The 16,226-nt window shown below is 30.2% G+C and overlaps 2 protein-coding genes across 2 annotated transcripts; both read left to right on the top strand.

Annotated features, from left to right (window-relative positions):
- Window positions 1-3,593: 3,593 nt before the first annotated feature.
- On the top strand, window positions 3,594-15,208 carry LOC123270437 (chorion peroxidase; the record flags this gene model as incomplete). Its single annotated transcript, XM_044736467.1, is given in 12 exon segments — window positions 3,594-3,673; window positions 3,745-3,838; window positions 4,430-4,621; window positions 4,754-4,950; window positions 7,429-7,681; window positions 9,174-9,319; window positions 10,716-11,090; window positions 11,159-11,286; window positions 11,851-12,053; window positions 12,147-12,316; window positions 12,409-12,517; window positions 14,117-15,208. Coding segments are annotated over 12 exon segments (2,077 nt in total), but the record flags the coding sequence as incomplete, so codon positions are not given.
- Window positions 14,277-16,225, top strand: LOC123270879 (uncharacterized protein DDB_G0283697-like). Its single transcript, XM_044737023.1, has 3 exons — window positions 14,277-14,309; window positions 15,356-15,590; window positions 15,735-16,225. The coding sequence occupies exons 1-3, from the start codon at window positions 14,277-14,279 to the stop codon at window positions 16,223-16,225; spliced, it is 759 nt and encodes a 252-aa protein (XP_044592958.1).
- Window position 16,226: the final 1 nt, after the last annotated feature.

The following is a 16,226-nucleotide window of genomic DNA, read 5'->3' as shown; positions in this document are numbered from 1 at the left end:
AAAGCCAATAACTTCCCGATTTTTGAAAATTTTCAATTTTCTAAGCGAGAAGTTAAAAATTCAACATTACACGGAAAAAAAATCCTATGAAAAATTACAATAGTAACATCGTAATCCAGGACTAGACTTTCAGTATCTCGATTTTTACGATGCTGCCGTCTACAGAATACAATTTGAATTATTGAAAATTACGATGTTATTTAGTAAATTTTTTTTTGCCCTCCGGGCGGAAACTGGCAACTTTCGTCCCGCTGTGCTAAACAAAGTTACCGCTTTCCGCGTTTGTCAGACAAAAAAATAGTATAAAGCCCTTAGGAAGTAAAAAAGAAAACCTCAGATCACATGTAATTGTTGGCCGAGGCGAAGCCGAGGCTTTTCTTATTTTCTTTCCCAAGGGGTGTAATATACTATTTCCATAAGAGCAAGTGAATAAGGACGCATACTATATGTTTTAATAAAAGAGAGACAGTGTCCAGTAGTTTGCGACGCCACCACTGAAAGATGACCAACTACTGGATCGAGGGTCTTATTATGTGACTGAACAGAAGCTTTAGATATTTCCTCCGATAGCGTTAGGGGATAAACCTTGGACTTGTGGTGGAGAGGACACCGGTTTCGATTCCTGGGTGATACAGAATTATTTTTTCGGTGACCTAAACTTCTTTTTAATTTGAGTGATAGAAATTTACGATGTTGCATCGTATAAATTACGATGTTTGAGTTCTGGTCCGGCACTGCATGTCCTATACTAAAAATTACGATGTTTTCATCGTAATTTTTCGTACAATTTTCTTTCCTCGTATGAGCTTATGGCTATGAAAATTAAAAATTAAAATAATAAGAAATACTTAGGATGTCGTAATGTCAAAATTAAACTATAAAAAAAGAATAATTCGGTCATAATCGATATAGAAAGGTAGATTTCTTAATTTAAGCACATAGTAATAGTTAAAATATTTGAAACTATCTTTAGAACGTTCACACAATTTATAAATTTAAGGGAAGTTATAGATTCAATAATGAATATTGTAATTTATTTTATAAGCTATAACATCCATTTTACGGAATTTAAGAAAAAATTAGCTATTCAGTACTTATTCGATGATGACAATAAAATAATTAGTTTTTATACTTTGGCTGATTTTAGAAGCTGTAGAAGAAACAAAAAAATGTATAATAAGATAAATTGAAACTAATTACATGAATTTTAAAATTCTATTGTCAGAATTTAGTTATTAATTAAGGTTTTGAAGTTATTTCGGAAAATTTCGTGAGATTTTGATTTTTATGAAAATTATGAAATTTATTAAAATACTTACAACCTCAGAACTAATGAACCGATTTAGTCCATTTTCGAACTTGACCGAGATGCTATTTTTCAGTATAACTCAACAAAATCAAACATATTATAGCAAAATTTTATGTAAATTCCAACATCAGCAAAGTACCTCAGCAACAAGCAGATTTCTAACGAATTTTTTATTGAAAACTTTCAATTTTTGAAGCAAAAAGTCAAAAAATAAAAATACAATTTTTCTGTATGTACACCCTTTTGACTTTTAGAATTATTTTTTTAAAGCCAAAAGGGCAAATCACAAGAATTTCTTTTTCCTTTTTTTCCCACAGATTTATGCATTACACACATTTTCAAGTTGAATATATAAAAAAAATTTTTTTATCCGGGCGTATAATTTGAGATACGCCCTTTTGGCATTACTAACGTGATAAATAAGTGACTGATATTGTTATCATGGAAATAATTTCACAGCGAATTGGCGGGGGGCTTGAATTGGCTCGCGGGTGAATTTGAATCAATTAACGTCTTGCGCAGTTGTTTATAAAATGTTAAATAAAAGCAAGGAGAAATAATTCATACACTTACTAATAATATCTGCCCTGTAGCGAATATATAATAGCTCTATACAGCGTAAATAGAATAATAATAATAATCATATATAAAGATAACATGAGGTCCATTTGATAATTTCAATCTTTTTCTTAGTCTGTTTTCTTGTCTAATGTTACTGGTACGGTGAAAGCGTATTAAGTTACCACGCATTGATACAATGTACAATGTATAATATACAACATAGATCGATAGGATTTGATTATTTGTAATAATTAAGGTCAAAGAGTGGTGGCTATTTGAACCATGCGTTTAAAACGATAAGTTAGTATTTGATTATTAGTATTTTTACTATAAAAGTTTTTTTTTAATAATAATAATTTCTTTATAGATTAAAAAAAAAATTCACTATAGATTTTAGAAGAAAATTATAAGAGATCAAAATTGTATCTTAGTAAATTTTCGACCAAAAATGTCTGTACAATATAGGCCTTTCCTGAATAGTTCCAGAGATATAACCATTTAAGTAATGCTCACATGGCGCAAATTAAAATATCATTATCTAGTTACTATAAAAATGGCAAAGACTTCTAAAATATTGATTTTAGGATAAAATCATAAGAGACCAAAATTATAGTTGAGCAAATTTCATACCTAAGACGTTTTTATACTATAGCTCAATTCTTAATATTTCCGGAGATATAGTCACTTGATCAGAGCTCACATAGTGAAAAATGAAAAATCATTATCTAATTACTATGATTATATATGGTGATGAATTCGAAAAAATTAATTTTAGGAGAAAATCATAAGAGATCAAAATTTTTGCTTAGTAAATTTCCGATCAGTTGATAGTTAAAATTTTAATAATAATATCCAAATTCTATTTTACCAATTTAAACACAAAAATTTTTGATTTCTCGTCTCACAAAATTGTAAATTGGGCTTTTAAAAGAAAAAATCACATTGTTATTGTTAAATAAATCGATCGCTTAAAACATATACTTCACGTTTTACCGATAAAAAAGTATAAATATATATATATTAATTAAATTACACTTAACGGGATAATAACTATAATATGTGGTAAATAATTCTCAACGATAGTTTAATTAAATAAAATAAAATAAAAATCATACGTTTTTTGTAATAACACAATCTATGAAACGATTTAACAAAAAATTCTATCTGATTTATATTTTATTCATAAAGAAAAACGATTATTGCTACCGGTAAAAATGTTCGCATAAATAGAAAGTCGACATTTCGAATTCTGATTAGAGATTTTTTTATTTTAAATATTTTTATTATATAAATTGTATTAATTATGATTAATTTTTGATGGAAGTAATAATTTCAAAAATATGACATAAACTGTATAATGATGGGAATTTAAAGTTTCACAATTACTTTCTTAATATCTCGAGCAGTAAAGAATAATAATTAGAAAAATATATAGTACATAACATATAATAAATAATAACACAAATGTTGAGATTTGTACATCCGTGTTTATTAGTCTAATTCTCATGGTATTAATAAAATATAAACCGCTAAATAAAAGAGCGATCCGGATGCATTTATTGATCCACTCGAGATAAATGAGAGTTTTGTTTTTTATTTTATTATTGATTCAATTGCCTTTCTAGATCTCTCCGCCTACAAACTATCTTTTTAATAAGCGAGAGAAATTTTTTTTATACCTCCAAGATTCCGATAAGTAATAACAGTGATGGTTAATTTTCAGAACACCTTCGGCGGGCTCTTACACTTGTATTACTTACGAGGCGGTTAATCGCGCCTACTATGATGCTCGTCAGCGAATTAGTAAGTAATAAGTAATAATTATAATAATAATTAACAATAAGAATTTGATGAGTAAATAATAAATTTCTAAGATGTCGCCCAACCGAGTAACGAAAAATGGCGACCGGAAGATTTGGCAACTGTCGGGGAACTACTTCTTGATATTTCTTCATCTTTGGCGCAAACGTAAGTCCATAATTATTAATTATTAATTTGATATTTAATACATTTTATTAACTGTTAATGAATGTAATTTTCTTAAAAAAAATTTTTATTAATAGTTAAAATATACTATATTTGATAAATGAACGAATTGTTTCCAAGTAAAAGAATTTATTATAAAATAATTAGTACTAAATTTAATAATTTAAAACAAAAAATAAAATAAATTAAATTGAAATCTTAGTTCAAAAGTTTTCGCTCGGTGACTGCAGTTCTCGTAGTGAGAATTTTGAAATTTGGGTACTTAAGTTTAATAAGAATTTTCAGAAGTTCAGGGTTAGAATCCCAGAGTAATTTTTTTTAAATACAATGATGGAATGATTTGTTTATAATTAATAAGTTTTTTCAATTGTTAGCAGATGAATTTTTAAATCATTTAATAAATATTTATCAACTGTTAATAAATATACTTTTTTTCTGTAAAAAATTATTTAGTTGTATTAACAAATGTCCAAATTGTTTTCTAATAAAAGAATTATTAATTGTCAATAAATTATTTTATCAGTGTAATTATTAATTATTGATTACTAAATCTTAATATAAATATTTCTAAAGATACGGGCTTACGAAGGACCAAATTGAGAACGAATTACCGCTGATAGACACCTCAAAGACTCTCATCCAAGAAGTGTGTCCAGCATTTCTGTCGAACGTGGAGTGTCGAGCGGGTAAATATCGTCGTTTTGACGGCCTCTGTACTAACATCGATCATCCGAATTGGGGCGCAGCCCTTACCCCCTTCAACAGGTAATTGACGAAATCCATCAAAATTTTATTTAACAACTTGGTCTGAATTCGGTGTGACTTTCACTAGCCTGATTTAGACCCATAGTTCTTAAGATTGCAAAATCTTCCTGTTAAAATTTCATTATTTTTTAGATTAATGCCTCCGGCGTTCTCTGACGGCATCAATTCACCGCGGATATCTTCGACTGGAGGAGATTTGCCTCTGTCTCGCGTAGTTTCGAGGACAATGCATCCTGATCAAGGATATCACGACCACGCAGGCACTGTCATGGTGATTGCATGGGGACAGTTCATGGACCACGATTACACCCTCACAGCGACTCCGTTGGGTAAAATCAAAATTTCGATCATTATCGCACGCTTCATAACGCGAAGCGGTTAAGGCAGTGCACTACTCTCGCCTTATTAAAATCAAGTAACTTTCTGAAGGAAAAATGTCTCTATTTTTCTTATTTATAATGCACTTATAAAATAATATGAATACACGTACACGGAGAAAATTTTATAGTAGAGTTTATTATCTAGTTATGTTAAAATCTATTAACTGAATTCGATAGTAGTAAATATTATTTAAATAATTAAGTAAACCATCTGAATTGTAGTATTTACCATCTTGATGGTAACTACTACTATTATGATGGTAATCAGTAATAATAACTGTTATTATTTTAATTAATTACTACTATCATCAAAATCGTAATTCCTAATATAACCTGATAGTTATAGCTACCATCAGTAATAATAATAACTACTATCTAAGTTATTAAAAAATATTAAAAAGTTTAAGAATCTGCGTTACCGTGGATGCATTTCTGAATAAACTAAAAGCAGCTGTAGTGCACAAAAAATCGGGATTAAATTCGGATTGAAATTATATTAAAATTTTTATTTGTTTAAAACAAGTTTCCACGTCGAATTTTTGAAAAAAAAATTTGAAATTTCCAAAAAAATCAACATTGTTAATAAAATTCAAATTAAAAAAAAATATTAAAATTAAAAAAAAAAAATTAGGAAAGCGGTTGACCCTAAAGGCCATCCTTGCAACTTCCCGCTGATTCCGTTAATACATGGCCGTTTTTTTTGAGCTCTTCGAGCTCAAAAATACAATCTGGATGTTGTTTTGAGCTCTCCGAGCTCAAAATGATACCTTTTCTATGCTTTTGAGCTTTTGAGCTCAAAAGTCTGATAGAAGTTTCATAGAACACTTTTACGCGGTTGGCGGCATTCTAAGCAGTTTTTCAAGCCTCATAAATAATTTCTAAGTTTTAATTGGTCAAACTGAAAATTTCGGAGTAACTCCGAAAAAACAGTTTTTTCGGTTTTCTTTCGTTCACGATATCTCTCGAACGAATCAACCGATTTTGACCGGATTGAAGGCGATCGACGTGGTTTTTCAAGGTTGAGAGCTGAATAGTTTTTGGAATCGATCGGTAGAGCCGTTTAAAAGATATTCCGAAAAAACCACTTCTGAAAAAATTTTTTTTCCTATTTTTTTTTAGATTTCTCGAAATTTCTCAAAATCTATCGGTCTGAATCGGTTTAAATTTTCAGGAAATCTAAGTTTGGCGAAGCCCTTTCGAATGGCACCAACCGCGATGAAATCGGTTGAACCGTTCAAAAATTATAAGAGGTTTATATACTTACACACACACACACACACACACACACACACACACACACACACACACACACACACACACACACACACACACACACACACACACACACACACACACACACACACACACACACACACACACACACACACACACTTGCGCCTTTCGAACAATATCAGAGGAAGCAGTGTGTGTCATTTCCGGAACTTTGCCGCTCAGAGTCCTAGCTGAGGAAAGGCGTAACCTTTACCAACGAAAGAGGACAACCGCACAAAGTGCCGAGGAACTCAGAGCTAAAGAACGGCAGAACAGCATCGCGCGATGGCAATCGCAGTGGGACGCCGCGACAACAGGGAGATGGACACACCGTCTCATACCAAGGATTGACGTTTGGCTTAACCGGAATCACGGCGAGGCCAACTACTATCTGACCCAGATGTTGTCAGGACACGGCTGTTTCCGGGAGTACCTTTATCGCTTTAAGCACGATGATTGCCCAGAGTGTCCGTCTTGCCCAAGAGTTGCTGAAAATGCGGAGCACGTTTTCTTTGAGTGCCCTCGTTTTAACCCACAGCGTGATGAGTTAGAGAAGATCCTGAACAAGAAAATCACACCAGAGTCAATAGTAGAAGAAATGCTGTCATCCGAAGCTGCCTGGAACGCCACAAGCACGTTTACTACCGAAGTGCTTACAGAGCTGCGTTCCATTGAAAGAAAAAGGGCAAATGACAGAAACTAGAAGGAAGGAAAAATAACACCTTAGCCACCAGAAGGAATAGCAGTAGCTAGATCCTCCCCTCACGAAGTAATGCCTGACGGCGGTTTCCATGAGGGATTAGAGGAAAGAAGAAAAGGGGTTTAGGGTTTAGTGGGTAGGGGCGTTAGCGTCGAGTTTTAGTATGACGCTGCGTCGAGTCGCCACATATCCAGGCCGAACAGCTATGCCTGGAATCCGTAAGAAGGATTCCCCCCCCTAAGATAAAAAACACACACACACACACACACACAATGGGCGCTTACGCCCAATTTTATTCATCAATTTTATTCATCAATTAGTTAAATTGTCCATTTAATACGAATAACTCAATAATATAATTCATTTTTTTCTTCAAAATTGAATGAGCTTTATGAGGCGTGCACTTTTGGATTTTAAAAATTTTTTATAATTTATTTTTGAAAATTTGGAATCAGATCCTCTGAATCGAAACGATCCTGAAGAATGTTGCGACCGTCCTCCTCACTTGAAGAATCCGTACTGCTTCGAGATCGAAGTCCCAGAAGACGATTACTTCTATAGGTTGTTCAACATCCGCTGTCATAACTTTGTTCGTGCGTTTCCTGCAGTGAGACCAGGCTGTCGTTTGGGATCCAGAATTCCTTTCAATCTTCTGACAGGCGTTTTGGATGGAAACACTGTATATGGAATCAACGAACACTTTTCTCGGTATGTTAATTTACTAATATAGTTAATTATACGCACTTAGGAGGCCAAAAAATTTATTTTTTAATCATTTTTTAAAAAAAGGTTTTTCAATTGATTAAGGGGCACACCTAGTGTGACAACCTAAAAAAAAGGCGATGTTTGGGAATTAAAAAAAAAAAACTACTGTATCAATTGTTTTTAAATTTTAAGGGTATATTTATACATATTTTAAGAATACACAGTAAAATTTTTGAAGAAAAAAATTAAATATTTTTCGAGTTACATGCGATCTCCGACGGTGCTCAAAAAAGGTCTTCTAACTAGAAGATATTGCCCGTACAATGACCTACGGCCGAAAAAAAAATGTCAAAAATTGACAAAATGGCGGCGTTTTAAAAAACAAAGTTGAATTTTACCCAAAATTTTAGTCGTTCTTAGTCTGCCAAAATTCGATTTTTGATCAGATCAAAAAACTGGTAGGTCATTGTATGGAGAACTATAAACAGAACATGCAGAAAAAAATTTGATAGTGATCAGATCATTTGTCTCCGAGTAATCACTGCAGCAAATTAGAAAAATGCTGTTTCGAGAAAAACGCGTTTAAAAATAAAATGATCCTATTCTAACTGCCGAGCGGCTACTCTAGAAATAGCTGTAACTCGAAAACTATTTGAGATATTAATTAAAAATTTTAGTATGTTATTTTTAAAGGTATAGCCTATCGAAATATGAAACAAAAAAAAATCGATTTTTTAAAAATTTCACATTAGGTGTGCCCCTTAATATAAAAATTTATGTACGGATGGGGATGACTTAAAACTTTAATTATAATTTTTTTTCTTTTTTTTTGGAAACAATGATTTTTCTGGCTCTTGTAGACGATCTTCGGAACGTCCTCTAAAAAAGGTGTCTTGTGGTCAAAGTCATTCGGAATCACAAAGTAAAAAACTAACGAAGTGTAAATTTTGTTTTTGTCAAAAAATTAATACCAAATGATAAAATCTCAAAAATCTGGGTTAAGTAATGAAGATACAAAAAAATCCTAAGAAACCTTTTTTCGAGGAAATTTTACTTTCTATAAAAATGGCCCTTGTCAGTTTCTCCGAATTTCTCATTATCCGGCCAGAATTTTATCTCAAACTGATATCTTCGGTTTTTGTCATCGAAATTCAAAAATCCAAAGGAATAATCAAAATACCTAATTTTAAAAAAATTATGGGTTGAAAAAAAAAATATTGATTTTCATGAAAATTTTAGCCTTAGATTATTTATAAAAATATTAAATTTTTATCAGAATCATTCATTTTTGGATAAATTACCGAAAAATATAGTTAAGAACAATAGTTTAAAAAATAAAGGCAAGCTCCAATTAGTCTTTACACATATCCATATAACTTTTGAAATTCTTATCTGATTGACATTAAAATTTTCTGTATATATACTTAAATATATCTACATTAGAAAAATAAGAAAAATTTAAAGTGCTAATTTATAATTTTGACTTTTGATCCAGTAAATTACGGTCAGGCTACGCCGGGCTGCTGAGAATGAACCCAGTATTCGCCGAATACGGATTGAAAGATCTTTTGCCGCTGAAACTGGATATTCCCGACGAAGGTTGTACAAGACCAAACGCTTCGATGTATTGTTTCGACGCAGGTAAATATCAATCTTAATATTGTAATACTGTAATACACGTGTTGTGTTGCGCGTAAGACGCGTGACTCAGATATTGCGTTGATAGTTGATACATCGCTGTTATGAGAGAGTTCAATTCGCCCGCGGTTATTTAAAAACAGGGTTAACGTAGTTTCTAGTCTTTAGCCTTTATGTACCACGTAACACTCGCTACTTCTTGGCGTGTAGTGTGATCGTGATTATTTATCGCTTTCATTATGCAATCCGCCGGTCGACAGCATTCTTACCCTTGTACGTACTTTTTTTTTGGTTTACCGGTTTTCAATTAAGAAACTAGCGGTTAAATAATTGATTCCTAAGTAAACAGACAAAGTTAGTTTGGATTAAGATTTAAATAGAGACCAAGATGTATTATTATTTTAATGATATTGTGTGATAGAGATAATAACATAATTGGATCATACTTACACTGATAGAATAATTTATTAATTGTTTATCAAAATTCATTTATTTCGAAACAATTTATCCATTTTTAAATATAACTGAATATTTTTTTAATTATTAATAAATATTTTTTCTGATAAAAGCACATTTATTGACAGTTAATAAATATTTATTAATTAGTTAACAAATATTAAATAAATGATGTATTAATTGTTAATTAATGATTTATTAAACCACCAAATGATAAAAATCATTAGTTAAAAGTTAATAAAGCTTCTTCAATATTAACAATTCCTTAGCGGAGACTTTTTGATCCAATTCATTTTACTTCTCACTTTAAATTGTTACTTTTATTTCCTACCACACTAATAATATAATTTATTAGTGTGAAAGTATTTTGATTTACAGTTAATATATTTTTTTGGAGTGTGAATACTAATCATATTTTCTTCGAAAAAACATTCTGTAACTTATTAATTTCACCATTGTTTTATTATTCAGTTTAATATTAATATTTGTTATTCAAAAATAATTAATGGTTCTGATCTAATGAAATTATCTATTGAAGGACTGGGATTATAAAAATTCTCAAAGTTTAATTTTTTTACTTACTTTTTATTCAAGAATCAAAACCAATGTTTATTAACAATTAACAAATATTTATATATGTTCATTAACCATAAACAAATACTCATTAATAGTTAATAGATTATGTCTAACAAACGATTTAACAGTTAATAAATCATAATAAATATTTTCTTTATATCTTATTAATTTGTTTTATTACTTCTCTTTTGTATAAGCTACCAGTACAGCGCACTTAGTTTTAAGTTATACTTTGTAATCTGTATCAACTTATTTAGACCCTGTTATTGGCCTTTTGGCTGTTGGGTTGTATAAAAGGAAATAAATAAATATAATAAAAAAATTTCTTACCATATAAAAATATACTTTACCGTTTAACATTCGACAGGTGAAATTCGTGTTAACGAGCAGTTGGTATTGACATGCATGCACACACTGATGGCGAGAGAGCATAATAGAGTTGCCAAAGCCCTCGGACTGGTTAATCCGCACTGGGACGATGAAACGCTCTTCCAAGAAGCCAGGCGTATAGTTATTGCCGAAATTCAGCATGTTACATACAACGAATTTTTGCCCATGATCCTCGGACTGGATACCATGGAGAAATTCGGGCTTATTTTGGAGAAATACAATTACTGGGATGGTTATGACTCCAGTGTCAATCCTAGTGTTATTGACGCTTTCGCGGCTGCTGCTTTTAGATTTGGACACTCTTTACTGCCGACTGCTGTTGAAAGATGGAGCAAGGCTCATAAATTTATTGGTAATTATTATTATTGATAATTCTACAAGGAAAAATTTAATATCTTAATGATCATAATTTTTTTACAGCGTCAAAACGATTGTCGGATTTGATAAGAAGACCATGGGATTTGTACCGAGCTGGTGTTATTGACGAGTATTTTATGGGATTGATGAATCAAGTTGCTCAAGCTATGGATGATTCAATAACTTCTGAAGTAAAATTCTAAAATAAAATAATTTTATTAACAACAATTTTTTTAATCATTCAAATTTATAATTTTGTGAGAAGGAAAATTTTCTAAATTTTGATTAAAAGAAAATATTAGTTTAACAAAATTTTAATTCTATTATTATCGTTGATATTATTATTAAATATTTAGATGGTTTAGATAAAATTTGATTGAAAAATTTTTGTAAAAATTTAACTACCTTGAAATTTTTAAACTGATAATAGTCATGATAGTGATAATAGTAATAATAAAAATAAAATTCAATTTTTTTAATCAATTTCAAAAAACTTTTTTTTTGTCAATTTTGTTTTGAAAACTTCAAAAGCTTAAAAAAAATTCGATCGAAAAAATTCTTGCAAAATTTCAATTTCTCAAAAACTTTTTAAACTAACAATAATAATAATAATTATTATTATGATAAAATTCAAATTTTTTTGGAAAAGTAAACATTTTATTATTATTATTTGACAGTTTAAAATTTTAATGATAATAATTATAACAATAAAGAATGTTAATAAAATAATCAATTAATAAAAATTAATTTCATAGGTAACGAACCATTTATTCAAAAAAGTTGGAGCTAAATTTGGAATGGATTTAGTGTCATTCAACATGCAGCGTGGGCGAGAACTCGGTATACCCAGTTACATGGAATTTAGGAAATTATGCGGACTACCTGTGGCGCATACATTCGATGAATTGCTTGGTATAATGCCAAATGATACTGTATTGCGTTATAGCTCTATTTTCCAGTGGGTGTTTTTCAGATAAATCATAATTGATCTCAACTGGTTTAACATTATTATTATTATTATACCAGTAATTCTTTTATTTTTATTTTTTAGAACTCCAGCGGACATTGATCTTTGGTCAGGAGGTGTCTCGGAGCGACCGCTACCTGGGGCCATGTTGGGACCCACGTTGTCGTGTATTATTGCCACACAATTCGGCAATTCAAGGCGGGGTGATAGATTTTGGTACGAGTTGCCTAACCAGCCGTCGTCATTTACACTCCGTAATTATTTTGTTTTCATTTAACAGTTTTTATTAAGTATTTCTTCTTTTTTTTCTTTAATAATGAGAAATTTATCTTTAAACGATTTTTAGATCAATTAAACGAGTTACGTAAGGCAAGACTCGCTAGACTTATTTGCGATAATACCGATCTAGTCGATTCAATACAACTGTATCCAATGGTTCTTGCTGATCACGAAGTGTAAGTCATCAAACTTAATTATAAAATATAAATTTATTATATACTCTGATAGAAAGATTTTTTAATATTTAGTAAGCATTTTTAACTGTGAAGAAGTTATTTTTTAACATTAAACAATTTAATTAATATTTATCTAGAGTTAATAAGTTCTTCTATCAGTCTGTTAAGAAATAAATTTAATAGTGTAAAATAAACTGGATCAAATATTTTGTTAAAAAACTAATCACTATGTGACTACAATTCTCATAGTTAGAATTCTAAAATTTTGGTATTTAAGTTTACTGAAAAAATTTCGAAGGTCCAGGGTTCGAATCCTAAACAAAGTTATTTTTTGATATGCACTGATAGAGGGAATTGTTATTTTTTCGTAAGCTTTATTAGTATAATATATTTAATAGTTTCGAAATATTTACTAGTAGTCACACGACAAAAAAATTATAGGAAATCTTATAATTGTAACATCGTAATCTAGGACTAGACTTTCAATACGGTCACTTTGATAATTTCACATTTAAAAATGTACGACGTTACATTGTTAAAATACCTATAAAAGTAGGAAAAAAGTTTGGAAAATCCAAAAGTGCACACCTCATAATCTCATTTTTCACAATAAAATTGATTAAAATAAAAGATAAAAAGCAAAATAATAAAAAACAGAAAACTCTGCTATGGTTTAGTGGTGCCATAACTCTAAGGTGAGGAAAGAAAATACTCTAATAAAATGTAGACAGATATGCAAAAAAATCCAGTCATATATTAGTTTTTTATAAATAATAATTTAACGACAGTGAATTGAACGCTCATATTAATTGAGAAAATCCGTCGTGTGTTACTTCAGATAATAAAAAAAAAATTATTCCGGTACGATCATTTTTTCGACCAATTTCCCTGCCACATACACCCATCCATACACGGACGTCCAGAAAAGATTATGTTTAATGTTATTATTTACTATGTTAAACAAAAAAATTGTTATTGAAATATATTTTATGTGACTGACAAATTATTCGACTTGATATAAGAGTACTCATATTAACCTGTAAGTGCGATATAAATAACAAAAATCAATTTCAGTTTCGAGAAAACTGCTTTTTTTGAAATGTCGAGAGTAGAGCACAACCTCAACGCTTCGCTTATGAGGCGTGCAATATACGAATTTTTGTATACGAAATCGGTAGTCTGCTTTGAGAACGAAACTTGGCGCCAGACTCTACCGATTATTTGATCCGAATAATTGTAATAAGTTACAGAATTTTTTTAGCAGTGAAAATAATTAGTGTATCGTATCTTTATTATAAAATTTTTTTGGCACTATTTGTTTATGTATGATCTTCACATCTTACTATAACGCTAAAAAGAAATATTCATTTCAAAAAAATTAATCAACTAAGAAAGAATATTTGCTAACTATCAATAATTGTACTTTTTTTCAAGAAAAATATTTATTAATATATCATAAAAAAATATTTAGTTATGTTTAATAAATTAACAAATTGTTTCCAAATAAACTAATTTATTAACAGTTAATAAATTTTTCTATCAGTGTATAATTTTATAATTTTAAATTTACGATTTTAATTTCGTTAAATTTTTTTGTAGAAACCCTCGAGTTCCCTGCAAGAGTGGTGTCCTATCAGGAATCGATTTCAGCAAGTGGGCCGAGTTCCCAACGAGTCACGCGACTCAATACGTGAGTAGCTTTGCAGAATTCAATCAGTGGGCAAAGTAAACCTAGAACACGTAAAAATAAATTAGAAAAATGATTAAAAGTATGCACCAGCAGAGCAGTAAAGTAAGCTTCGGAAAGTATCCATAAATAAAAAAAAAAAAACATTCTTATGTGTCATAAGTACATTTAAATTTAATTTAATAATATAATGATACTATGATGTTAAAGATTAATTACCGATTACGTATTTTCCACAAGATTTATTACAATAACAAAAAGTAATTCTCAGTAGCAATTAAGCTATTATTTTGTGACGTTGAGATATTTTTTAAGTATATTATTACTCACTAACTACACAGAAAAAAAATATATCTTCGCTTAACAAATATATTGTTGGTTCAAGAAAACTTTTAGGAAACTGGCGAATATCTTGGTTCAAGTAAATTATTTTCATTAAAAAGTTACAAATAATTCAATAAAGTTAAATTATTTTTCAGGAAATATTAATTTATTTTTCTATTTAAACATAAAATATTTCGGACTAACAAAATAAAATCTCTCGAAACAAGAGGTATATTTAACTTACTCCAAAATAATATAATTAAACTCTCAAAGATGATGTTCTTGGCTTTAAAGAATCCGACAGCAACGCTGCCTTTAAATCCTAAACAAAATCACATATTACTAATATTTCAACAGATTAAAGTCGATTACTCGATCGTTTTGTTGGCGAAGTGGTATCACTCTTTTTCCATAGCAAATACCGATCAGGGTTCGAGTCCGGTCTCGGGTTAAATGTATATTATTTTTAGTTCAGAAAAAAATGAACATTCTCAACCCAACAAAATTTATATTATTGAGATCACTAGTTACTTCTTCGGCTCAGATAATTATTTGTTAAATTTTCAAGTTTTGTAGTTTTTAATGAAAAGCAAGTTAACCTTTTTTTCTGTGTGAAGGTAAATTATCAAAAGTTAATCAAACTTTCAATTTGTATTGACCCATTGTAAATATACTACTAACATTTGTACCTAGAAAAGTTTTTTGGTAATATGTATTTTTATACTTTGTGTAAATAAATAATAAAGATTTTTATGCTTTGTAGATCCAGCTTTTTTTATCTTTATATAATTATTATTTTATGCCTTCATGATTAAAAATTTTCTCAGGACAATTTACCAGAATTAAATCAGAAGAATTTGATTAAGAATTATATTTTTGGCGGGAAAAATCGAAGAAAAAGATCTTCAAATATTGATAATAAAAAATCGTACACGAGAGTGTTCAAAGATTGCAATAAACCAGAAGCTTCTAAACTCGTTAATTCACACCCACAATTGAAATACGACCGGATTATTGTATCTGATTACCGAAATAATGATAATGATGGCAAAAAATTGACCAGTGAGACAAAAGCCGACTCAGTTTTATTGAGAAATAAAAATTATATAAATATCCTCGAGCTACAGGCAGATAAAAACAAGAACGATTCTAAAAATAACTTTGAATTAAATAATGATAATAATAACAATAATAATAATAAAATAGTGATACCATATGTCGAGGTACAAGATTATGAAAAAGGTGAGGAAAGTTTGGGCGAAGTCAGAAAAAAATTAACCAAGGAGAAACATAAAAGTGCGAGTACTCGCAGAGATATTGACAATGATGCCGTTGACCCTGGTACACCTTCAAATGAACAACAAGAGAAGGGAGCTGATGCTGGTGATGATAGTGAAAGTAAAAATCCAGATAACACGTCCGAGGATATTGACCGCAAGACGCGCGGTGACGGTGACGGTGACAGATATAAAAACCGTGATGAAAATGAGTCTGATGACGATGATGGTGATAGTGATGATGATGACGATTTCAAGTTCTTTGATACAACCGGTTTCGACTTTGGAAAAATCAAAGAGCCTTTTGACTTCGATAAATTTTTAAGAGACGTCTTTGATGACGATCGAGATGACGCCAGCGGAGAAGAAACTAAAAAAAATGAATCCATGGAATCAATTTTTGATAATACATCAGCGTAAA

This window comes from Cotesia glomerata, linkage group LG8 (genome assembly GCF_020080835.1).
Source record: "Cotesia glomerata isolate CgM1 linkage group LG8, MPM_Cglom_v2.3, whole genome shotgun sequence".
Lineage (NCBI taxonomy): Eukaryota > Metazoa > Arthropoda > Insecta > Hymenoptera > Braconidae > Cotesia > Cotesia glomerata.
The sequence above is the reverse complement of the archived record's forward strand: the minus strand, read 5'-3'. Positions and strand labels throughout refer to the sequence as shown.

What these genes read in the sequence shown, in the direction of transcription:
- LOC123270879 (XM_044737023.1), top strand. Translation starts at nt 14,277, where the DNA reads ATGATTAAAAGTATGCACCAGCAGAGCAGTAAA. An exon ending in TGCACCAGCAGAGCAGTAAA is followed by an intron (nt 14,310 to 15,355) that starts GTAAGCTTCGGA and finishes AAATTTTCTCAG; the next exon opens with GACAATTTACCAGAATTAAA. An exon ending in TGATGGCAAAAAATTGACCA is followed by an intron (nt 15,591 to 15,734) that starts GTGAGACAAAAG and finishes ATAATAAAATAG; the next exon opens with TGATACCATATGTCGAGGTA.